The sequence below is a fragment of the Felis catus genome, chromosome C1 (assembly GCF_018350175.1).
Source record: "Felis catus isolate Fca126 chromosome C1, F.catus_Fca126_mat1.0, whole genome shotgun sequence".
Classification (NCBI taxonomy): Eukaryota; Metazoa; Chordata; class Mammalia; order Carnivora; family Felidae; genus Felis; species Felis catus.
The window spans coordinates 134,229,354-134,255,564 of NC_058375.1; the positions used below are offsets into that span (position 1 = coordinate 134,229,354).

The 26,211-nt window shown below is 35.2% G+C and overlaps 1 protein-coding gene across 8 annotated transcripts in view; it reads left to right on the forward strand.

Moving 5' to 3' along the window:
* ARHGAP15 (Rho GTPase activating protein 15) overlaps positions 1–26,211 on the forward strand; it is a 615,977-nt gene that overhangs the window by 118,046 nt on the left and 471,720 nt on the right. For all 8 annotated transcript variants that reach the window (XM_045033724.1, XM_045033723.1, XM_045033726.1 and 5 more), the window contains one exon: positions 4,347–4,436. In XM_045033724.1, the coding sequence (XP_044889659.1) occupies positions 4,347–4,436 (90 nt within the window). The remainder of the gene's footprint in view (positions 1–4,346; positions 4,437–26,211) is intronic.

Sequence of the window (26,211 nt, forward strand, 5' to 3'; positions counted from 1 at the left end):
AGGAAATGTTACTTCTTATTTTTGGATCTAGAAACAGTGTCATGTGACCTAGTAGGAGGAAAGGCTAGGTATGGAAGGGAGGTAATGTACTGTGTTGTGATCAAGAACTTGGGACTTGGAGGACAGAGGACAGTGAATCCCTGTCTCCTCTCAGGCACTTATTAAGTGTGTGAACTTATGTAAGGCACTTAACCACTTCCTGTTTGAGTTTCTTCACATGTAAATAGAAGGCAATGGTAATGACTGCACAAGACTATTATAAGGAATAAGTGAGAAACTGATACAAAGCTTTCAGAGGGTACAATTTACAGGAATTAAAGTTTATGTTTGTGTGTTTGTTCATTTTGATTACACAGACTAAGAAAGTGGGAAGAATTGTGAATGTTCTAGCTCAAGGGCTGTACGATCTCTGAGAATTAGGAGAATGCCACTTGATGGACCACTGGAAAGGGGTGAAGCTTTGGGAGAATGGTGTTGTGAGGTAGAATAGAAAGTGACCAGGAGCACATAAAAAGTTTGCTAAGTGTTGATGACATTGGTCTTGGCAATGATTTCATGGTTATGTTAAGTGTCCTTATATATATATATGTATAAGTGTACATATATATGTGTGTGTGCGGTGTGTGTGTGTGTGTGTGTGTGTGTGTGTGTGTGTATATATATATATATATATATATATATATATATATATATATATATTTGCTAAGTGGAGTTAAAAGCCCAGCTGTAGAAAGTGGCCATTATTTGTAATATTAGCACATTGAGTAGTCAAGTTATTTCTCCAGAATTAGATTAGAGGATATGAGGAAATTGCTAGAAGGAAAAGTGGATGAGAGAGTGGAGTGTGGGAGTGGATCATTGCATGGGGGAGAGCAAGACAGCAAGAGATGGGGGGGTGGACACAGAAGTGACTGCTGAGTTGGGAACATAGGCCTGTTTGTGAGAGGAAGGGAAACCAGGAAGAGCTGGAAGGATGCACAAAATGTCTGCTGATTTCAGTCATGTCAAAAACAAACATAACAGGGTGGGAGTAATGAAAACCCAGAACGTGGGGTTTGTTAGATGAAAAGCAGAATGAAGACTGCTGAAATGGAGAGGAGTTAAAGCAGTGGGCTCGTGAAGAATGCAAGAGATGGGGTGGGTAGGGGCAAGGTGAAGGCCAGGGTCCTGGGAGGTGACTAAATGATCGGGAGAGTTTGGATTGAGATAAAGCCAAGCCAGTGTCCAAGCCGTGGGATTTAGTGTATGATGCTGATGAGGACAGGTAGAGGTGGCAGACCTGCCTGGCGAGAACTCTGGGAAAGCTTAGAATGCTTTTTCCCCATAGAGAGAAAGTCTACAGAAAATTATGTAGAGTCTAAGGCTGGGATGCGATTCTTAAAGGACGATTCAATATCTTCTTTATCTCTGGAGTCCCAGAGTCCAACACAGTGGCTATCACACTGACATACAATAAGCATGCAGTTATTGTCTATCGTAGGATTCTGTGAAATACTAGGTTGAATCTACATGAGTCCATTAAGCTGTTTTCACTTTTCCAGATCCAAGCAAAGACTCCTTAACTATTAAACCAAATATAAATCTTAATTGTTATAACATGGGGAATTTTTAGATGCCCAAACCTTCCTTCCAAAGCACAAAAGCTAGTTGCATTCTTGTATTTTCCTTTCATTTATGAATTCAGCAAATATTCATTGAACGACAATTCTGTGCCAGGCACTGTTCCATACATCGGGAAAAATAGTGGAAGAAAAGGCAAACCAGGCCCCAGCTCAAGGAGCTTAATTTTAGTGGAAGAAAAACAGACAGCATATAAAAATATAAATGTTAATTTCAGTTAGGAAGAAGGCTGTGTTGAAAATTAAAACAAGTAGTGAGATAGAGAATAAGCTAGAACACAGCTCTCTTTTATGTAAGACAGTCAGAGAAGGCCTCTGACAAGGTGACATTTATCTGGGACCTGATGGATAAGGAGTCAGCCATGTGAAGATTGGGAGGTATTCCAGGTAAACAGGTGGTGTAAAGGCCCAATGGGAAGATCAAGTTTAACAGAGAAGGACAGAAACAAGATCAATTATGTCCACACTAGAATCTAATAAGAATGTCATATCTTTTCCCCAAAAGTTACATGTTTTAACATGAATGTGATCACAGTGTAATTTCAAGTTTCAAGGACTACATAGTGGTTAGGAGCAGACTCTGGAGTGACGCTGTCCTCATTTAATCCTGCTCTTCCTTTTCTACCTGTGTTACCTTGGAAAAGTATACCTCAATATTCTAGTATATTATTACCTGTAACATGGTGATAATAATGGTACCTACCTCATACAGTTGTTATAAGAATTAAGTGAATTGATAGTTGTAAAACATTGGGACCTAAAAAATGCTTTTTCCTTAAAATAATTCCATCTTTTTTCTGTGACTATATTATATGAGAAAGATAATCTCTTTCATATCCTTAAAAGTTATTTCTGTTGATTCTGAGTATCCCATAATCATTCTAAGTATCTCATACTCAATTGAGTATCTGATACTCAATTCTGAGTATCCCTGTAGAAGAAGCCGGTTGTTTTAATTTTTCTACATCATAAATCACACGACAATGAACATTGTTATCATGCCACGATAGTCATCACCTGGGTGGCAGATTATGGGTGAACCTGTAAAATTCTTTCACTGACTGAAGCATCTATCTGTAAGAGGCATCCACATCTGGATTGGCTTCTCATGAGATTACTACCAAATAACAGAGAAAAGTTATGCTATCAATTGCTGCCTTGCAGCTGAATTTATCCTGAAAATCATGCTTGGCTTGTACAGTATTTCCCCTTCAAAAGTTTTATAGAGTTGCCAAGAAAAAAAATCTCACAATTTACTATGAACACCCCTGCTCCCATATTACTGGCTCTTCTGAAAAATAGTCTATTTCTATTAAACTGATAGAAGTGGACGCACTGGCTATGAGGCAACAATTGTGAACAGATTTCTTGTAGCATCTTTGCCATTCTTCCATAATTTCATGTTTTAAAGTAAAGTTCGTACTGTTAAAATATTCTCTAAAAATATTATAAGCCTTCTATACTAAACTTTTAAACTATTCTATGGAAAATTGTTTGAGAAAAGTACTGAGTTTATAGAGAAAACTAGAGTAACTCAGAGCATCTGAAAATAGTTGGGGTCTTTGAAATGTGGCATTACTTTCTTAAAAATAATAAAGAAATTTTCCAAACAAGTAAGCTTTTGTTTAATATATTGAATTCTGCAAATTTAAAGTTAATAATAAATATGATACACTTAATTCAAATTAAAATATGCAGAGGCAAATGTAGACGATATCCCTGTTAATTGATTGTTATCAATTACTGAAGCTTTTAGGTAACCTCCACATTGTATTATGCAAAAGGAAGCATATGCTATGATCTATTTGGTCTAAATTAAGTTTATTAAATATAAATATCCATCTACTAACATGTATAGTCTTAAAAGTCTGAAGAATGAGCCTCTAAAAGGCACACAGTTGGCACCTACTAAATATTTATTAATTTGGGTTTTTATTCAGCTTTATGGAGATATATAAATGACAACATTATGTAAGTTTAAGGTGTACTTACTGAGTGATGGCTTGATATATGTATATATTATGAAATGATTACCACATTGAGGTTAGTTTACACATCTGTTATGTCACATAGTTAGCTCTGTGTGTGTGTGTGTGTGTGTGTGTGTGTGTGTGTGTGTGGAGAACATTTAAAATCTACTCTCAACAACTGTCAATTATACAGTACAGTGTTAACTTGTCGTAGTGTGCAATTGAGAACTTATTCATCTTATAATTAAAAGTTTGTACCTTTAACCAACCATTTCCCCATTTCCTCAGCCCCTGGTAACCACTCTCTGTTTCTAGGAGTTTTACTTTTTTAGATTCTACATATAAGTGAGATCATGTAGTATCTGTCTTCTTCTCTCTGACTTACTTCACTTAGCTTAACACCCTTAAGGTTCATCCATGTTGTCACATAGAGCAATATTTCCTTCCTTATTATGGCTGAATAGTTTTTCCATTGTGGATCGATATTTATATCTGTATCTATATCTGCATCCACATGTCATATTCTTCATCCATTCATCTGTCAACAGACTCTTAGGTTGTTGCCATGTCTTGGCTGTTGCAAATAATGCGGCAATGATCATGACTGGGTAGATGTCTCTTTGAAACTTAAAAAAAAAAAAAAGAAAGGCTTTATATTATAAATATGTATAGCTGCTAACTCAATAAACTTTTATTTTTCCTGACATGCATCACCAATGATGTATGCTTTTTATTCTTATGTCAATTTTGTTTATAGAAAACTGGGCACAAACCAGAAAGTGTGGATTTGTGTGGAGCACATATTGAATGGGCCAAGGAAAAATCAAGCAGAAAGAATGTCTTTCAGGTAAGAATGTTGCATTTATTAAATTTATTCCTATTCCTTCTAAATCTGAGCTTTCGATATGATACTTCCTTGTTGTGATGTTTTTATGTGCATGAACTAGTTGTTTGAAGGTCATTATGAAAAACTGATTTCTCTTCCTTCTTGAATTTTAGTTTGTTTCGTTGCTTTTCCCTGGTTACTGGTTGCTCTCTAAACAGAAAATATATAGTATGTGTTGATTAATTCACCCAAAGTCATTGACTGTTGCATTGTATTTGATAGTTGTTTGGGGTTCGAGCCTAGAGTGTTTGACTTAAATAGATATAGAACTTTCAGACATACACAAAATAACATTCACTAATTATGATAAACTTTTTGCATTCATTTCCATTCCTGCTTATAGTTATAAATTACATTTACCAGTGTAATTTAGAGGGATGGAAAGAGTTGAATAACTATAGAAATTGGATATTTTTGTATTGCATAATTTAATTTTTTGGGAAAAAAATAACTATGATTAATAATTTCAATCATGTTCCTTTGAATGAAAAGAACCTGATGAGATTCTTGAAAGAAAGGAAATGAGAAAACTTAATATTTCATATATGATGTTACTAAAATCCCTTTGGCAATTAATAACTTTAAATTATGGAGGTTGATCTTTTTCTATATTTATATGAGATTTAACTTTTATATTTCCAAAGTAACTAATAATTTTCTAGGTATATTTAGAATTTATATCATTTAGTAGCCATGGAACTTGATTATTATAATTACTAGATTAAATGTCTTCTAAGGCCATTTTGGCTCTTGAAGAAAGGTCGGTTCTGTTTTTAAATGTATCACTGAAGTTAATATAGTGGGTCGTATACAAGCGTAGATAGGTGACATATCCTAGCTGAACTCTCAGGGGGGAGAGAAACTGATCTCTGATTCTGCATTTCCTGGATGCTAATCCAGGTCTACTGAATAAACTGGACCCATGTTAACATTTCTAGAATAAATTATTTTGCATTCTACTTTTAGTCTATTCAGGCATTCATTTTTCATATGCTAGAGATTATTTCTTTTTACCAAAAGAGAGAAAGAAGAAACAAGAAAGAAAACTAAACCTACTTGCCTAGAAATCAAAGGACTAAAGCCAAAAGTGATTAAAGTGTGGATTTACAGAATCAAGGAAGAAAAATAAATTTTGGTTTGAAGTGAGGAATTGCAAATCAGTGATACAGTTTGTCTCCCAAATTTCTTACTCTTTTTGTTATTATGCGATAAATAAAAAATTAGAGGTTATATTTCTAGCTTCTATGATAACCTAAATGATCAGTATGAGTAGTTCTGAACCAGGTTGGGTGAGTTAAGTGGTGTAGTTTTATTATGTATTATGAGCTTAGCATCCTAGTTTCCATGTTATAAACTAAAGACATTAAAATTTGACATTGACATAATTCTTGGACAATAAAAATTCTTGGAGTTGGTCTAAGGTAGCCTTTTAACGTCCTTCTGTTAATCTTCTGAGAAGTTAAGTAAGATCACAAAAGAGGAGAGTCAGGCATGTACAATGTATATAAGACTTCCAATATAGAAGAAAAATATTTATGCATAATTTTACATAGCTTTGTACATAATATACATAGATATATATTTAAACCACTGTATTGATGATATGTATGATGATGTGTATTAATGACATGACATCAACCTTTCCTGAATATGACTGACTGCCTGTTGATAGAATTTGTCCTTGTTTTTCATATTTCCGAATGTAGGTACTTCCAGAGATATTTTAAAAAATTCTCACTTTTGGTAGCTTTTTGGTGAAAATATTGCCAGCTACTTTTGTTTGTAAGGTACCTGAGCAGTTTCTGGGGCTCCAGGGTTCCTTTTTCCAGCTTACCTCTTTTTGTCTTGTATCTTTGTAGTTTAGAGAAACAAGAAAGAGTTGATTATAAAGATGCTGTGAATAACAAAGCTAAAGAAAGATTCCAGTTTCATTTCTTGCTTCATTCTTTTTCGGGTGAATCATGTGGTTTTCTTATCATGCTGATATCTTTTCATCACCCAAACACATGAGTTTAGGAAAATTTACTAATACATATCCATAGATACAGACTATGAGGGCAAACCCTTTGAGAGGAACAATATAAATAGGTTTTATAGTTCTGTTGATGAAAAAGCATAGGGAAGGATTTGCCAGAGAGCTAAATCTAGATGACTAGCATCAATATTTGATTAGATACATTAGCTGGTCTAACTCTCAAATGATCAGAATAAACATGATTATATCTCAAAAACATGGTATTAAGGCATTGTTGGGTGTTTGAGTGTGTGTGTACAAGGGTTTCATTACCTACAGAATAATGAAGTGTTTCTTCCTGACTAAAGCAGACCATCACAGCTTCGGCTGATGTGCTACATCAGAAATCGCTTTAGAATTCCAAGTTTGAATTAAGCTTGGTGTTCAATCTCAGTGTATGAATTATAGATTACAGATAGCGAATGACTATTGAGATTTTTGGTTCAAGAAAAATCAAAGAAGAGCAAAATTAGAAATAATTTAAAATTTGAAAACTGTCTTTAAAAAGTTGATGGATTAGCAATTATATGCCACATAATTACACCGTCTGTAGAGAAGTTGAACTTAACATGAATAGGAAAACAAATAAAAAAAATTATGTGCCTGAAAGACTCAAAAGCCCACATGTGTGATGCAAAAAAAAAAAAAAAAAAGGATTTAATTCGTCTCTTTCGTTTGTATATGCCCTTCGGACATTTAAGTTGTTCATTGTCTCTTTGTATTATAAACCAAATTTCCTTCATAGCCAAAGTCTTATTAAACTAGGTTCAGTCTTATGTGATTGGTACATGGTGATATAACAATGACAATATTAATTATGTACTAAGGTTTGGTGTCCAAGAACTCTCAGTAAATCTGAATGATGCTCACTGACTGAGTTCAAGAACATCTGCCTATTTTATGATAGAATAGTCTTTGGCTTAATTGGTACTTCTTAGTGGTAATGACATATTTAAAAAAATCATTAGCAGCTTCTATACTGAAGTACATATAGACAAGTCATTGTGTTTCAAATGTATAAATGTGATATCATGTATGTGTGTCTCTGTATGTAACCGCGTCCTCTAGCTCAGCCTTAGGAAATAGAATGACCATTTCTGTACATGTGCACACAAACACACAAAGTCATGTTGTACTTATAAAACGTCATACAAATTCTAAGTCATATTAGTAAATGTTCATTGCTGCTAACTTTTGTTTAATTCTGCATTTAACATAATTTTCAAGGACCATCACAAGTTTGGTAGAGCTTGAGAAAACATTTAGCAACTGAGTGATTTGTAATGAACTGTGGTCCAAGTTTTCTTAGTTAACTAAAGAGCAGCACTGGGTCTTATCAGGGAAAGAGTGAATAAAAAGATTTATGTTCAAATCGCATGTTTTAAACATTCCTGCTAAGTGCTAGTTTGCTCTTTGGTGTTTAGCCTGAAATTTAAAGCACTAAGGATTAAAAGGATTACAACATAATCTTAAATAATCCTAAATGTCATTTACAGAGAGATAGTTGTAATAACTAAATAAAACCATGTTAAAAGATGGCAATGTTGTCAGGCAGCATCCCTAACACACGCAGTGCTCTGTCACCTTCTCTCTCCTCACCGATAATACCCTGCGTGTACAAAGCATCTCAATGAAAGTTCAACTGAGTAAATGGCTGCAAGGTAACTTAAAACAATAAGTAATTTTTTAAGCCATTAATATCTTCTTGTTTCAAAGTTCAAGGTGAAGAAAATTTTTCACTTAGATTTCCTTCCTTCCTTTGACTATCGGGCTGTCTCTGACTTGAAAATTTTTGAAAGTCAAGGGAAGGAATTCATGGCACGGCTATCAAATAGGTAGATGTGCTATCTCTAAAACTTTGACCACCTGCAAGAGCTACCCCCTTATTAAATATACGATGGTCCCAAGCACTGTAATTAATTCCAGGCCGTTTAGATTAACACATACATATTCTTTTCTCTTATCATGTAAATTAGGTTTGTCTCCTCATAGAAAATACAAAGAAAGAGACTATATAGCACACTGCTTTATATTTATTAAACCAGAGGACTGGACTCCTTTCCACCCTTTCAATGGTTATTGCTAAGGCTAGATTCACATTCTTTTAGTTATTAAAAAAGAATTCATTGTCAAAAAAAATTTAAGAAATAGTGTTCACAATATAGGCTCTGTACTCCAAGATGATTTCCAGAGTGTAGACTCTTTTTTCTTCTGTAAATAGGGGCAAAGAATAAGAAAGATACTCTCTGTTTCCTTGGTCCTTTTCATGACAACATACATGACAGTAGATGATTATTTATTTAAAATAATGAAATCATTTATCCTCTAAACGTTTACTGTTTTTCACAGCCAGACAGTGACTAGGCCTTAGTTTTTCTGAGTTTCTTTTAAAATAAAACTTAAAAAATATTGTTACTCATGAACATGCAGCAGACTCTTTTATAGATTACATGCTTCAAATAAGATAATTCTGCTATTAATGAATTATGCCTGATTGGAACTATATCAATTGCCTGCTTGAAGGGCAGAAAAAAAATTCAGTGACTCAACAAGATGAAAGTCTGTTTTCTTTTTCCAGCACCAATTTAGAACCTCAACAAAAATCATGGCTGAATTTCCTGGATTTGAGATTCTTTTTTAAATATGTAAATATATCTCAGGGGAACAGGTTCTGTCCCTAAAAAGTAAAGTAAATCTCAGAATAGATTTATCATTACTCGTATTACCTTTTCTGACTTTGGTCGGGGTCTTCTGGCTATAATGTATATTAAACATATTCATGTAATATTTTCCATGGATATGCTTTACATTTAAACATAATTTGATTGCTCTTCCTGATCTGAATATGTCTTAGCTTAAAATGTTTAAGTACTACTTAAGTTTATTAATGCGAAGATAATTTAATAACGTCTTGGAAAATGTCATTTTAAGCCAAAAGAAAAACTACTGGTATTTTGCTTTTATCCATTTCCTTCTGTTAAAAGTGGTGGTTTAAAATAAATCTGAGCTTTTACCAGTTTTCTCTTTCATTTTTCAATGCTTGTAGTTAGACTAAATGCAAAAGGATGATTCTTCTACATTCATATATGCATTAGATTTCGAGTAAAGCTGGTTTCACTTTAGAGAATTACTCACAGTATCTTAAAAGGCATGGCATTAAAAATAAACCAGAGTAAGAGCAGCATTAATGTCTAATACAGTTGTTTTTTTTGCTTTCTAGCTTGTCCCAATCATTTTATCTACCTATTAGATATTCATCCATCATTCAGAAGGTGCAGCAGAGAGAGCACGAGAGTCTGGGGACGTGTGTTCCAGTTTGGGCTATGTCAGTTGTAACTTTATGTAAAACCCAGGGCAGGATCCCTCCTCCAACTTAGAGTTTTTTACACCAAGGCAATAAGAGATAACAGTCCTTTCCTCACCTGCCTCCCATCTGTGTAGATGTTAAAATGAGGCAGTCTGGCGAGTGCCTGGGTGGCCCAGTCAGTTAAGCATCTGACTTCAGCTCAGGTCATGATCTTGTGGTTTTTGTGGGTTCAAGCCCCGTGTTGGGCTCTGTGCTGACAGCTCAGAGCCTGGAACCTGCTTCAGATTCTGTGTCTCCCTCTCTCTCTGCCCCTACCCTGTTCTCTCTCTCTCTCTCTTTCTCAAAAGTAAACATTAAAAAAATGAAACAATCTGTATTTGAAGGTGATTCCAAAAGACCAATTTTAATGTAAATACAGCCAGGTATTATGCATCTGTTAACCATGTCGTCTCACAAAGCTGTGAGGGAAATTCCAGATGTGGATTTTGGAAGAATCTGGGTAGGGGAGACCAATATCTGTAAAATACAATTCAAGATTTGTGTTCCTCTTCTATTCTCTGTACTGCCTTGTGAACTTAACCAAAAGACTAAGATTTAATTCCTTGGGTAAAAATCTTTTTATTTATTTTGCAGCTAAGGATGTGTGTCCTCAAACCTTATGGAAATAATTTTGAACATTCTATTCTTATAAATAGTGTAATTAATGTAATATCCAACCAACATTAGTTAATTAATTAATGTCTTATCCCAGTAAATACTTTAAGAAAAGCATTTTGCCTTGAAAGGCTCTACCAAGCCATTGGCAGCAACTTGAAAAGGGGACCTGGGGTCCAGTAACTGTGCCTAAAAATGAAAGAGAGGCAATGGTAACTCCCTTTATTCCCCTATTGAGATATCAGGACCATACTTATTTTCTTATTCAAGGGAAAGAGATGTGATTATTTTACTGATTTTGCCTTTATTTTTGCCAGTGGGATTGCACAGAAGAATTTTGATGAATGGAGTGATATAATTTTATAATTGAGGCTTTGATTTAGGAATATTAATGTCAGGGGTGTATGAGATTTACAACAAAGGAAAGAGCCTGGGGGAAGGAAATAAAATTGAATCTTAAGAATATAAGGTGAGACTTAAGAATGTTTTGTGAGCCTGACTAATAAAAGGAGAAACAGAAACTGGTTGATGCGTGGAAAATACACCATCAGTAAAGAACATGCCTCTTAGTTCAGGCCATGTGACTTGGGGACCGCTGTCCTTTTGAAGGTTCAATTTTTGAGGACTAAAGCTCTTGTAAAATAAAGTCTCAAGTATAGAATTAAGATACTGATAAACTGAATGTATTATTAGAGGAAACAATACCAAGTGTATGTTGTCTGATGACTCCATGAAGCTTAGTGGCCTATGGGGGAATGTGCTCCTTTTCACAGCTTCTTTTTTCTACTCACTACTAAAGGACATAATGTGATCTTGTTGTAGTCATTTTTTTTTTTTGAACTACAATCAGAGCAGAATGCAGCAGGATGACAGTAAAGATTCACAACAACCATATCAGTAGATGTTAGTACCAAATTAGCCAAGGGAACCAAGATTTTAAGATTCCAAAATAAAATAAATCAAAATTCAAAGAAAAAAATGAAAATGTCAACTTGGTTTCCTGTGCTTCTGACATTTTAGTGGAAGGACGGATGCATGTGGCCTAATGAGCTTAGATCACTGGTTAGCTCCCTTCACATTGTCTTCTGGAGCTTCTGGCTCTGTTTGCTCAAAGATAAGAGCTGTGCATTTGGAATAAATTCTGTATTTTAATTGGACACCGGTCTAACTTCAACATGCTGTTCTTCATTTAGTGACATGATGTAAATCGCTCTTTTCATGGAACATACTCTGCTCCTTGAAGTTTTGATAGGATCAGTGTGATGGTCACTATGCCGTGCATAGGTTGACAGTGCAGTTCCCTACGTTCACAGAACCAAAGTGAGGCTAACTGAGCTACATAGGATTGAACTTTGGACTTCAAACCATACGTATGCGCCTCAGCAAAAGCAGTCACAGTCAGGGACTTCATGAGATCGAAATAGATTGACCAAGTGTTATGGTTTTTCTATTTGTGACTTTCATCTTGTAGAGTCCAGAAGATATTACATGGATACTGTCAAGATAACATTCAAACCACTGGATCTCTTTTTCATGTATGTTTCAAAACTCTGATATTTTTAAGAGGAAGCAGCCATGTTTATTTCATGCTGAGTATGATTTTTTTTAATAGCAAACAGGCTTCTTCCAGAAAAAGGAACGATTTAATCCCTAAAGCTGGTACATAATAGATGGGGCCAGTAAATGGTATCACATTTTACAGCTTGTCCATAAGGATGACACAGGGTAAAATAAAATTGAGTGCTTTTGGATAGCGTAGGATCACTGGCAGATAAATAGCCAATGCCATTCAGTTTTTAGAAACATAAGGTAATGAGGCTGGGTCTGAAGGCAACAGAAAAAATGTATATATTCACAGTGTTTATATGCACAAGCCACTGAGCAGGAGAAAAATCTGGGCAGTGGTGAGCAGACCTCTCAAACCTCAGAGCAATGTTTAAGGGAGCATAAGAAAATAACAAAGCAAGCATCCATAAACAAAGGTTTGAAATGAACACAAGGGGGGAAAAAGCAAAAAACTAAGTCTAAGATGAAAGGAAAATGCCAGCACTCATACAGAATTGGAGAGGCCACTTGTAGAATCTATGCATAGAATCTCTCAATATATGAGTTAAATGTGTTACTAAAAATTTGGTGGAAAATAAATATTCAAAAGCAAAAACATAAAGCACTGCAGAAGAGTGAAAGCTTCTTGGTATTTGAAGGAGAGAGGAGGCTGCTCTAAATTTTATCTTAACAAAACAGGATGTTGAGAGATGACCTAAGTGAAAGAATGAAATAAAATGCCTGATGTTGGGGAGAAATCAGGAAGGGAGCTGTTTGAACTGTTGGCAGATAACAGATCAGATAATGACCAAGAAAGGAACGTTCACATTGAGGGTTTAGATGATTTCTGTTTTAGAAGAGCACTGTTAGATTCTTGGCTTTAGTCCCACCAATTTGCCTAACATTTTATTTCCAGCACTGGGGAAATTCTACCAGTCTGACTTCCTTGGTGAACGTGTGCAAACCCAAAACTTAAGTGGCAAAATTAACAAATTGCTGCCAACTGCTGCAAAAGGGAAAGAAATGCTGATATGCTTGTGGAGGGGTGTGTGTGTGGCGGGGGGGGGTTGTTGCCCTGGACCTTGATAGTTTTTGTGTTTCTTTTTTTAACTTGAATTTAAGCAATGCTTCATTTTTTAAAATTCGAACACCCATGATCAAGTAGAAGACAAGCTTCTGATATTTGAGATCTGTGGTAGATTTGAAATCAGTTCGTAGAAAGGGAGGTTATGAACACACTCCTTTGATGAGTAGGATGTACCAATGAGGGTGGCAGGAAATTATGTGAAACCCTTCTCTTTTGACAGCTACACTGGAACATTTACAACCACAGATGTTATTTGTCCATCAGAAAGGAAAATATTTGTTTCAAGCCACAGGCATTTTCTACCACAATATCAAAATGAAATTCAACAGCGCTTTAATGTTTCATGAGTAAGAAAATAAATATTTTGGGGGGCCCAAATACTAGAAAGCAAATAGTCCCCAGAAAATATAACCAGTGACATAAAAAAAATGGCTGACTTCATTATGAACAAATCTGTCCTTTCACTAAAGTAAGGATTGTTCTATTATTAACATAGGAAATCTTAGATGGACTGTGCATAATGCTGCATTATTCATAAAAGCATTGCTGCCATCTGGTGGCTAGTTGGCGTTTCAGCACTGACTTCGCTGGTTTGATTTTGGCTGGGTGCTTTGGCAAGGTATTCAAAGGAGGGCTTTCTTTATGTGGTAAAATATAAACATGAAATCCCCTGGCCCTAAATATCATTCATCTGACGGCAGTCCTTGTTCTCTGTCCTGTCATCGAATGAAGGATTCAGGGGGAGGTAATCTTTTGTCCTGAACAAGCATATTAGTATATGGTTTATTTAAGGAATTTACTCTTGGCTATTACTGACTGATTAATTTCATAGATACTCATTTCTGTTAGCAAATAAATATGTAGTCAAATATTAGAAAGATTTATTAAATCTAAAGATACGCTGTATTTATGAAATAAGAATATACCTGAGATACTATAAATCCCTTATCAGGATCCCAGCATGAATTTTTTTTGTTACCATTCACTGAGTTTGATTTTGGAAATAACACAATTTACAATTTCAAAAGAGAAAAATGTATAAGACTTCATAAAACTCAAGCTTTCTTCCCATTCAATTGTTATATTAAAGAAGTCTGCATAATTGTTAATGACTTAAGAAACTTATGAATTCCTCTTTCTTCATTGATTTACAAATTAAATGACAAATATTATTCAGCTAAAGTGCATATTTTATTTAAAATAAAAGAGTTAAAATGTAATTTAAGAAATTTTGATGGTTCTCAAGCATCAGTGCATTAACACATTTTTAATCAGAAGCGATAAGTTTATCTTTGCAATTTTAGTATATATTTTAAGTTTTTAATAACTGTAGAATGTCTCTTTTTACATAGTGAAAATCCTGATCCTTAAGGTGGATATTCATACAGATCACAGGTCTTTGAAGAGTATAGGAGATAATGAGTTAAAATTGCCCTAAGAGGAAAGTTGAAGTTTAATCCTGGATATACTCAGGGATGATATTTAATAGTTAATATTCAGTTTCTAGTGAATATTTGCCTATATTATTAAGCCCTTTATGATTTAGTAAAAGTCAGATAACAAAGAGGCATTGCACTAAATTTAGAGAGAATTATAATAATGAATGAATATTACTCTGTGCAGGATAACTTGTAAATGCCTATTTTTAACATTAGACTGTGGATTTTATTTTTTCTCAGTTAAGATTTTCACTGGGAATGCATACTTGGTATTACCCTTGTTACTAGCTTCTTTTGCCACTTCAAACGTTTCCTTCCTCACAACATTTCATTTGACTCATGGAAGAACATTGCTCATCTTTCCTGGGAAGATTGCTCAATTCCTCACCCTTACTCTGTCTATTCAGGAAGAGGATGTAAAAAAGACAACAGCAACAACAACAGTAACACCTTAAATCAATAATGATTGTGCCCCTGTCTCTTTCATCTATCAGTATAAAATCTCAAATGGATTATTCTTCTAACGGAATTGGATACAGCCCTATGGTGGTTTCTGATGGCTCCATACTAGAGATAGTAGCTTTGGTCAGGATGCCCCAGGTTGTATTCATAAATTGCTAATGTTTGTTTCAATAACATTTCTTTTTGGCAGCTTTTACAGCTACTTAACACTAAATTCCCATCTAATTAGGAGGATCATTCATATACTGCAATGAATGATGTCACCTTAAATCCTTTAGTATGTAATTGCTAAATGTTATATTTTATAGCTGGGCATTTGATGGTGTATTTGTTTATGCTAAATTTTATGACAGTGACAGCTGTATCTCAGTGGAGGAATGATCCTTTCCTTTCAGAGGAAGCTAGTTTTGAATTCTCTTCAAGCAAATAGTATTGCCATATATGCCCTCAGGCTAGACTGGGTTCCCCATCAAAGCAAAGTTTGAGACTAGGAATTGTGCAACTAGTTTATTTAGAAGGTAATCCCAGAAAGTAAGAATTTAGTTTAGTAAGAGTAAAACGAAGAAGGGAGAAAAGACAATACAGGACCATTATGGAGTTGGTCACAGAGTGGCCAGGATGCTTGTCAGTAGTTTTCACCCAAGGATTGATAGGACAAAGCATTTGTCCATCAGCTTCTCCTCTTTGGTTATGATTGCCTCTAGGATAGGATACTGTCTTTAAATCTTCTGGACTTTTAGGCTGCACATGTATGGGTGTTCCCAGAAAGCTCCTTCAGGTGTCCCACTGCATAGACTCAGAATATCCATGGCAGAAAGTGCAAGATAAGTAGTGATGCTTGAGGGACGATGCAGTCAGTACATAGGGATTTGGGCCCACACAGAATTGTTTACACCAGTTGCAGCTGGAGTCACAGTAAAGGCAAAAAGATGTAAAGCAGGACACAAGAAGTATCTGATACAATCCTCCTTGCAATACTCAAAATGACTTGTACCTCATATTAAGTCTAATCCATTGTTGAGTCTTTAAGATGGTGGCTGAGATCCATCACTACAAGAAAGCTGATAAAAAAAAAAAGTTTTAGTGGCTAACGTTACATTCTTCCACTGTAGCAGTGTCTGAGGCCATATTTGATATTCATCTTCCACCTTCTCTGCCACTCATTCTAGATTTTTCTCACTATCAGTCAGGCCTGTAACTAGTCTGTTGTGTTTGCCTCATGCAGTAAATAAGACCTTCATACCGGACAGACCCGAATCCTTAATTTTTTGACATGGCCAGGCTCTGTTCACTGAACTTGAAAGTTCACTGCTCTCATGAGGCTTGGAAACACCTAGAGACAAATCAGTGAATCTCCTGAGTTCCTGAATCATTTCTCCTGACCCCATTGTGCAGAAGCTACCTGACCTTCTCATTTTAATTAGGGCCAATTATCCCTGAATGTAGTAGCTATTTGTTTGCCTGCTGGTCAACATCTTTAGTATCCATAGTTACCAAGCAGTGGCCATAGCTTTAAGTTGAGTGATACCGTTACTAGTCCCTGTTAGAAGCAAATCTATTTCCCATTCCCAAAACAACAATTTTTAATTCAGCCAAAGTTGAAAAACTTAGAAGCATAGATACTACAAGTGGCTTATCAACAGAAGCAACTCCTCCTTCTACCTCTTGGTCCTTAGATCCATATATTCTAGTTTTGGGGACACTGTAACATGTTTCAGATATTAATTCAGTGTATATACTATAGTTGGAATATAACACCCCAATCAAACAGGGTCTTTTCCCCAAGCTGCTATCATAACTGGAGTCATTCCATTATTCTGTTAGGTTGATTACTTCTATTAATGTGTTATTTACTAAGAACAGTGGATCCCAGGATCGTGTGTCCAGCATTGTACTTCCTTCACTTCCTTGGTTTGAGAAAATGTTGTGAATGATCTGCTGTTGCAGAATTGGGCTTTCTTATGGGGTGGGGGCAGACAGAGGCATCAAAGGCAAAGAAGGCAAACCCATATCCAGAGCTGATATCAATTCCAGTGAGAATGAATCACTGTTCCTCTGAGGATGGAAAGGGTCTGTTATAGTCAGTTTGCCATTAGGCACCTGGCTGGTCTCCTCGAAGGGCTCAGTGCCTGCCTCTGTTGTGAGAAGACTAAGCAATCAGCAGCAGTAGGAAGTTACATCAGTCTTGGTGAGAGGGAGACATTCTGTTGGGTGCCTGCATGGTCTCCATCCCTGCCACAATGGCCACTCCGTTCATGAGCCCACTTTGCAAGTTCTGAGTGGCTAAAGCAGAGGCTAGAGGACTTTGATTAAACAATCTGGTATACTGCCTTACTCTCTGGTAAACATTAAAACGTTAAGGTGAAACACAAACATTTGCATGCTCTTTGCTCACTCCCATGAGTCTGATGACATTTGCCAGACTTAGTTGTCTCCAGTCTTCCAGGCTGTCTCCTTCTAGACCTCTAACTTACCAGCAAAACCATTCTCCACTTTCTTTTTCTAGAAATCAGTCTATATCCTTATCTCAGGCTACCCTACTCTCTACAACCAAAGTTTATTGCTTCTATCTCTTCCTGAGGATTTATCCTCCTGTTCTATAGGGTGACTGACCCGAGGGTAGGCCTATGGTATAACTACAGTCCATTTTTTGGTGCTCATCAGTGTATTAAATTGAGCCATTCATGAATCGGGCTTCAGTTTTTAATTTTTCATCAGCTGGCTTTCAAGAAACCTCCATGAGGCTATAGGTGAAAGCTTCAGGAGAGGCCCTGGCAGAACAGTGATAGATAAAATGGGAGTTTCAGCCATATATTCATGTAACTTGCTTAGGCACTCTGGACCTGCTTGGACCAAATTCTGAAAATACAGCATGTCTATCCATGGGTTGTTGCCCCAAAGTACATTTATGTGGATTTGGCAATACCCAGCTCATCATAGTCACTTGATGTACTGTCATAAGTCACCCAATAATAGGCCAGGAGCTACTTCTCAATGGTGATGATTTGTTTACTACAGGAGGTAAAGTCTTCAGAACCCAGGAGTCTTTGCTATGAGGCTCACATTTTACTCTGCCACAAACTCCACAACAAATTATACCCTAATTCATCATTAGATTTTCTGTCATAAGGACCTGAGTCAAGGAGCTTGCATCATAGCCTGGACTTGCTGAAGGCACTGATAAGTTATGGATAACTACCCTGCTGTATGAAAAGATATCCAGAAATATGCCTACTGCCCAACATATTGACTTACCTTGGTAGTGTGGATCCAGGACTTGTGGTTGTATTTCTATATGAGAATATCTAAGTGCAACCCAGATTCCTGATTATAAGCAAATAAATACTTGTTTTAAGCCACTAAATTTTGGGCTAGTTTGTTACAGAACAACAGCTAATTGATACAAGTAATATATCTACAAATAGAATTCAATATCTTGATTTTTATGAAAAATGATGAAGTAGTTGAAAGTAAATTTCAACCTGTATACAAGGCCTTTTAAAAGGTTATGGAACCACAGTTCATGATGTCAGTTTCTAGTAATCAGTTACCAAGCAATGGTTCCTTACAAGGTTGTAGAGCAAATCTAGGTAGTGGCATTTCATCTGGTCATGTGCCTCTTCTGTTACACAGTTTGTTTATAGAAATAGATGCCTAACAAAGTTAACTTCCAGGAAAGATGCCAGGTTACACAGAACCATACCAGAGTCTTAGAATCACTTTGGGCTTTCACCCAAAGTTTTTGCAACATTAGGTGGAGGCAACATAATTTGGCTTGAAAAGTTACAAGGGAAAAAATGACAGCAAATGCTCATGGAACAGCATGTTCAGAGTCTTCAAGATAGTATCTTTCTTGGCTTCTTAAAAATCAGAGAGTTTGTATGCCCATGCTATTTTTTTAACATAGTCTGGACCACCAGGATCCAGGGCTGTCACAGGTCATTGTTAGATCAGCAACTATAGAGGTTCTAACCCAAAAATTGAGATGTAAGACATAAGAGCAGATAAAGCTACAGTTGGGAAATCTAAATATAGCCACAAAGTTTTGGCACTTCAAGACTTTCTGTGAGAAAGAAAAGAAATTTGATTTCTGTGCTGCTGATGGAAAAGCTCACAAATGACCTAAGAAAACTATACATGACTATTTTCACTGCAAATAATGTTTTTTTTATTTGTTCCTAAAAGTTGAAAATGGCCCTCCATGTTAAAAACCATTAGTTCAGAAAAATGTGAAGACCACATTGCTTTGGGTTTTGGAATAAAATTTTCTAGCAATTTCTTTAATCTTGAAAAATTTCCACATAAAAAGTGCCATTATTATTTCTGAGAACTTTCAGAAGATGTTTATTTGTGTAAGGTAAATGTGCAATTTCCATACCTGCCTCCATCAATATAATTTTTAGTTTTTCTCTTCCCAAAATATGTTAATGAGAGAGTTTAATTCATTGATTTCTTCCTGGAGTTTTTTTTTTTCCTAACATAATTAAACCCAAAGATAAACATAGTGTATTCATATTAAAGCTGCATGATACTGTGACTATTCTGTCTTGGATTAAAATTTTATTTGAATTATCTAATTAAATTAAAATTTAAAATTTTAACAAAGTTTATTATTTCCAAATCTGTGTTAAGTTAACTTCAGGAACAGAAACTGATGAAAAACAGGAGATAAAATTATTCAGTTACATCAAAGCCGAGGTTTTAAATGGTACTTTTTTCATAGATATTTTAAAAGTTGTGTGTGCAGTTATTACTTTTTCACAGTACTGAGTAGAACTCCAGAATCTTGGAAAAAGTCAGTTTTCAAAAATGTCTAATTTATGTTTAAGAAATTGAATAACACTCAACTATTTCCCATTTATTCCTATTATGGCCCTTGTTTCACAGTTTGTTTTATTTTATTTTGGTTTTTTTTTCACAGTTTATTTTAAATCAATTTTCCCACCCCATATAAAATGCCATTTTGATAGCACATGTTACTTTATCTTCTAAAGCCAAGCGAAATTATTTTTTCCAGTGTAATACAAATCAAATCCTGAAAATGTCTTTGATTGGAGAAAGTAGTGGAGATATTTTTCAAATTCAAAATCTAAGAAAGGAAGTAATATTTGGATTATGCAGAGAACTTACTTGCTATTGGTGAATCCTACTAACTTTTCTGAAACACAAAACAGGGCAAACTAAAAGTAGTCAATAGTTGCCACTGTAAGGAAGCAGATTGCTTTTACAAAAGACATGGTTTGGAAATGATATACATCTATGATTCCTAATTCATGTTTATTACTTATTTTGTTCACTTAGTGTATGAATGTGTTAAGCTTACTTATTAAAGGGGAAATATTTCTGAGACAGTAATAATTTTCTACTTCAATGAATCCAATCTGAAACAGAAGCGGAGAAACATTAGAGGGACCATTTACATTATTTTATGTAGGGTTTCCACTGTATGGACAAAATCCTTATACTTAATGTTTTTCATGGACTTTGCTCAGTATTCACTCATATTTCCAAACAAATAAAAGAGATATAATAATGTAATGAAGAAAATTTTAACAAAATAATACAAAGGACCAAATGTCATCAGGGTTTTGCTTTACTATAATTCAACTATGTTTCCTCTATCAGCAAAGATAGGGTAAGGTCACTCTTTAGGAACAAACTTCTGTTGTTCAGCCCTATGCTGTCTTCACTCTGAGTTCCATATTGATGGAACAGCCCCTCTCTGAAATAGATAGGACAGACTGCATGCTAGCCTTTAAATCTCCTACCTCGCATATATCATGTCTGTCTTCATTTCATGAGACTAAGGGAGTCAGAGAGTCAGCATAGCACAGGTGTAGAACCTTCCCATACACAGGGCCGCTGCAGGGAGAGGCCTGGGCAAAAAGGGTAACTAGTAATAGGTCCTACCACAATCCCTGCCCAACTAGACACTCGAGTCACCCGAGAAAACCTGCTTAATCTAAACAAAAGCTGGTTGTTGTTATTTAAATGGAGTAAAATTGCATCAAGCCATTCCAGAGATAAAAGCACATGTACCATACTTCATTGTGTACTTGTAATTGATGGTAACATAATGACTCATGTAAAAAAAAAAACAAAAAAACCAAACATTCAGCTCCTTTAATAAACACTGTTGAGTGTGAAACTAGAGTTCAAGCGATTCTGTAACATTTGTCAAACTGCATACCAATTCATACCTATTTTAAAATTAGTTCTAAAGTGTTGAGAATTTAGAAAATTTCCATCAATAATTATTTAATCCCGTTAGATGCCTGAGTGATGAGAGCTAGAGATCAAAGTTCAGGGTGAAATGCTTTCTGAGGATGACAAAAACAAAGCGAGGGTTAGAAAATATTTGCGTTTAGTAACTGAACTATTAATTGGTTTATTCCTTTTTACAATGGTAAGTGAATATGCCTGACATCATCAAATAAGTGTGTGTTCTAGTCGTAGAAATTTATATACCATCTTTTAAGATACAAACTACTTACATATTGTGCCTGATATAGTTGCACTGTCAGGAAACAGTCTGTTGAGAGAATATACTGTAGAGTGCTTTTGTTGAAATAACAGTTATTTTCTGGAATACACATATTTGGCATAGGAAGTTATGATTGTTTTTCTATCAAATTTTATGAATGATATCCTTTTGGGGTATATACTAGAGATAATATTGGATGGGATGGAGGAAGAAATGAGGGCTGTTAATACAAATTGTTCAATAGCAAAAAGAACACATTTTGCTAGGGAAAAAAGCCATCTATATTTTCAGAATGAGGCATAAACCTCATTTTTAATGCTCTAGATTTGTTACAACAAGTAAAAACTACTTTAATTTTAGCAAAAGTACCAACTAATGTCAGTGAAAAATGATTGCAATTCAACTCTATGTATGTAGCCATCATGGCAAAGTAATTTTACAGGGTGTAGTTTTTTTTTCTTTGAAAGCATCAGTTTTAAGTCCCATTTTTCTAATGTAGAGCATATTGGTATAAAGCAAACAAACAAAAAGGCCCTCAAACAAAAGTCCCAGTAAACCAAGTTGCAATTAGCTGCCACTCCTGGGAAATATTCTAGTATATGTTGCTGGCACTTGAAAAATTTACACCTTCAGAGGAAAGGCAGGAAAATTCTGTCAAACAATTAAACTGATTGGAATTCCCAAGAATGTAAAGAAAAACAAAATGAGTCCTGTGTTAGCAAAGAATGGCAAATAGTTGTGTACACGGCTGTGAATTGGAACAGAAAAAGTAAAAGAGTTTTTGCATCTTGTACAAAGCCGTATTTTTTTGCTTTAAAACAAATGCAATGCAAGTCAGTTAAAACTTTAGTGCTGATATATATGTGTGTATATACACACATATATATGTATATATGTATATCACAATCTAGATTTGAAAATGTGATTAAGTGACCTCTACATAAACAATAGAATGGCACACTTGGTTTTAATATTTTGGGATGAGTGAGACGGTTGTTAAATCCATGTAAATGCACATCTGACTACCAAGATGGTTAGGTAAAATGTGGGTAGGTTATCATCAAGTAATGTAGGAGGTACCAAGAAAAGAACAGATATTTGGATTAAGCGTGAAGTAGAGGGTTGGCTGGATGGCTCAGTGGTTAAGTGTAAGACTCTTGGTTTTGGCTGAGGTCATGATCCCCTCTTGCTGAGTCCCAGCTCCCCATCAGGCTCTATGCTGACAATGTGGTGCCTGCTTGGGATTCTCTGTCTCTTTCTCTGCCCCTCCCCTGCTCTTGCTCTCCCTCTCTCTCTCTCAAAAATAAAATAAATAAAAATTTAAAATAAAAAAAAACAGTGAAATAGAAAAAATTAGCATTTAATGACTAAATTAGGACCAACTCTGGTATTGATAGAAAGAAAATTTCTCCGGTGCAATGAAAAGGGTTGACCCTGCTGCATGCTGTCTTTCCCAAGTGAATACATTTCAAAGTGTTGTGAAAGTTTTTAGAACATCTTAGATTCTCAAGGAAATAAAATGAGCTTTTTTGTTTAGAAGGCTATGTGTTTAGTTGATTTCTTTAGAGAAGAGAAATTACTATGCTTGATATGTTTCCTATGCCAAATATTCCTATGCTAACATTAACATTTTCTTTTTTTTTAAGTTTATTTATTTATTTTGAGAGAGAGAGATAGAGTGCAAGTGGGACAGGGGCAGAGAGAGAGGGAGACAAAGAATCCGAGGCAGGCTTAACACTGTCAGTGCAGAGCCCGACTTGGGCTGGAACTCACGAAGCATGAGATCATGACCTGAGCTGAAATCAAGAGTCTGAAGCTTAAATGACTAAGTCACCCAGGTGTCCCCCGTGCTAACATTTTCAAATATTTGTTTATTATGTTGACATGCTCTAATTTATATAGAAATTATAGGAGGTGATGGATACATTTACGATGTTGATTGTAATAATGGTTTTAACAGTTGTATACTTATCTCCAAACACATGAAGTTGTGCATATTAAGTACCTACATCTTTTTGTATGTCAAAAAGAAAAGAATGAATGAATCATGACTGCTTTGGAAGTATCAGGACTTAGTAGATGTATAACATCCCATACAGTTAACAACCACACGGTTATTATTTTTTAAAGACATTATAAGCACATTAAAGTACTGCTTCTCAAACTTTTCCATTAATAGATCTATAAAGAGAGAAAATCAGACAGCAGAGATAAAGGTACAGATTTAGGGATCTTCAGGATTTAGATGGTATTTAGCACAGGAGGTTGAACTTTTGCCATCAAAGCTGTCATCGTCATCACATATAAAAGAAGTGAGTCTAACCACAAGTCATGATCTTACAATCAACCTGCTCATCCAGTTCTTAAATTTCACCATCACTGTGATTTTGTTCTAATTTGTTAGAGCTCCTTCACTGCTGATGGTTGACATTCTTGAGCTTTGAATTAATATCTGCGCCTTCCTTACTAATAAGGTAAAGCATGAATTCCCATTCACTCAAGAGTGTGACCATTTTTCTATGAAGATAAATAACGAAATAACCCAGGATTCAGAAACTCTGATTTGGTTCAGTATACACCTTCCAGTTGAAATAAGTGTTCCAAGTCATTTCCTATAAATTATAAATTTGGTTTAAAGATTGTTTTTTACGTCAAGAAATTTAGAAAATATTTATCATTATTACTACTTCATTGATCACAGTGAGAAAACCAAAGAGAAAAGAATTGAAACCAAATTATTCTCCGTGAATGACATAGTGATTGAAAGTATGTTTGGAGTACAGGCTAGCCATCCTACCAATATGCCTGTTATATTCGTATATGTACAAAAGTCCCATTATATGCAAATGTCAATAATTAAAAAAAATTTTCATAATGAAGTGCAAACATTTTGTTAATAAATTATGAGCACTTCTCTAAGGAAATATCAATCTTTGTTACATATTCTTTACCACCTGCAAAACTTTGTTTGACTTTCACTTTGATCTAGATGTTACTACTCGGAAGTTTTCAACCTTGTGTGGACATTTCTGTTTTGCTTTGGATATGATTTCCTTTACACTCAGGCTTTAAAGTAAAATCTTTATCTACCCTGAGATCACTTTTCATCTGTATTGCCTATTTTTTAAAGGATTTCAATATTTTTAAACATTTAGCTATTTGATCCATTGGTACTATTTAATTTAGTTATTGTTTATGTTGGTGCATAGTGTGAAGTGACCCAAGTAGTGAAACATGCAATAATACCCTTTTGTGACTAATGCAACATTCTCTATTGTTTTATGATGCTTATCTTTAATCATATATTAATTTCTTTTGTTAATAAGTGTATTTAATATATCAATTCAACTTCTTTGACATTGCACCCAATATTATTTTTTTTTTTTGCTATTACAACCACGTAACATATTATAGTTACTGGAAGATGAAATCTCTTGGTTAACTTTTCTTTATCAAAGTTATCTTAATATTGCTCTATTGTCTAGGTTGTTAGTATAGTGTGAAAACAATCTGAATTTGTTCTTTGTTAGTAACCTGTTTTACCTCCCTGTTTACATCTTTATTCTAGAAGTTTTTAATAATCTTACTTATTTTTCCACTGCTTTGGTAGTCACATTCAAAATACTTTCATGCATGTTCATAAGAGTTTGAGTTCAAAAAGGTTAGTTTTTTGTTAATTTCATGTGACTGACGCTCACATCAAGTTGTATTTTTTCATCTTCAGTACATCTACCTTTCTATGAAATTGCCCCTCCCTATCTCTTTGTCATATGTATCATTTTTATCTCAAACTTTCCCCTTTATGTAATTCCTCTGTATTAAAACTTGCAGTTTTTCTCTCCATTGTTGATACAACTTTTTGCATGTAAGGTCTGATCTTTTCTGCCTCTAATAAAGATTTTTATTCTGGTACCATGCTTAGAGTCTCCCTGCCTCGTTTTCTTCCTGTAGGCAGCCATCTGAACGTCTCACTCTATGCAAACGGTCTTTAAAATATTTACCTTCCTTTCCTGACCATATACATTTCAACTTTTCTCTCACTGAGAGGGTAACACAGGTACATTTCTATGCGTTATAGTTTCTATAACGATTTTTCCCACAGATATTAAGCATTTTTCCCTGTTTCCAGTTTGTGGACTCTCTTTATAGCACCCATGTTTTTATATCTTATTCTTACAGTGTTTTTACACTTTCAATTCCACTCGTGTTTTCTTACAGTGTATTCTTACAGTATATTCTTACACTGTGTTCTTACAGTGTTTTTACACTTTCAATCCCACCTTAAAGCGGAGGGAAAAAATCAATGTCGGTTGTCCTTGTCTATGTCCTAGATAATCATAAGGAGATGGGTTTGTTTGTGAGAATTTCACAAATAGTTTTTGGTTCTTCTTTTCCCTGAAAGTGGGCATGAATCTATAATTCTCTAGAAGAATAGACCATTTCATGGGTTCTTTTTACTCTGTGGTCATTGTTGATTTTACTCATCAAATAAAATCTCTCCTCTTCCTTGTGCTACATCTATTGCCTCCCTAGCAACTGATGACGGCAGGAGGAGGAGAGGGGGTGGAAGAAGAGTGTGAAAAGTCCTTGTGGCTCCAGGAAACAGGTCCCTTGCAGTAGGCACAAGTGTGACAGTCACAAGATTTTGCGATGAACATTGTGGGCCAAACCGTATTAGGGAAGAAGAGTTGGCAGGGATTTTCTTAATATCTACCCTTTTTCTTTCTGTATTATTCTGCTTAAA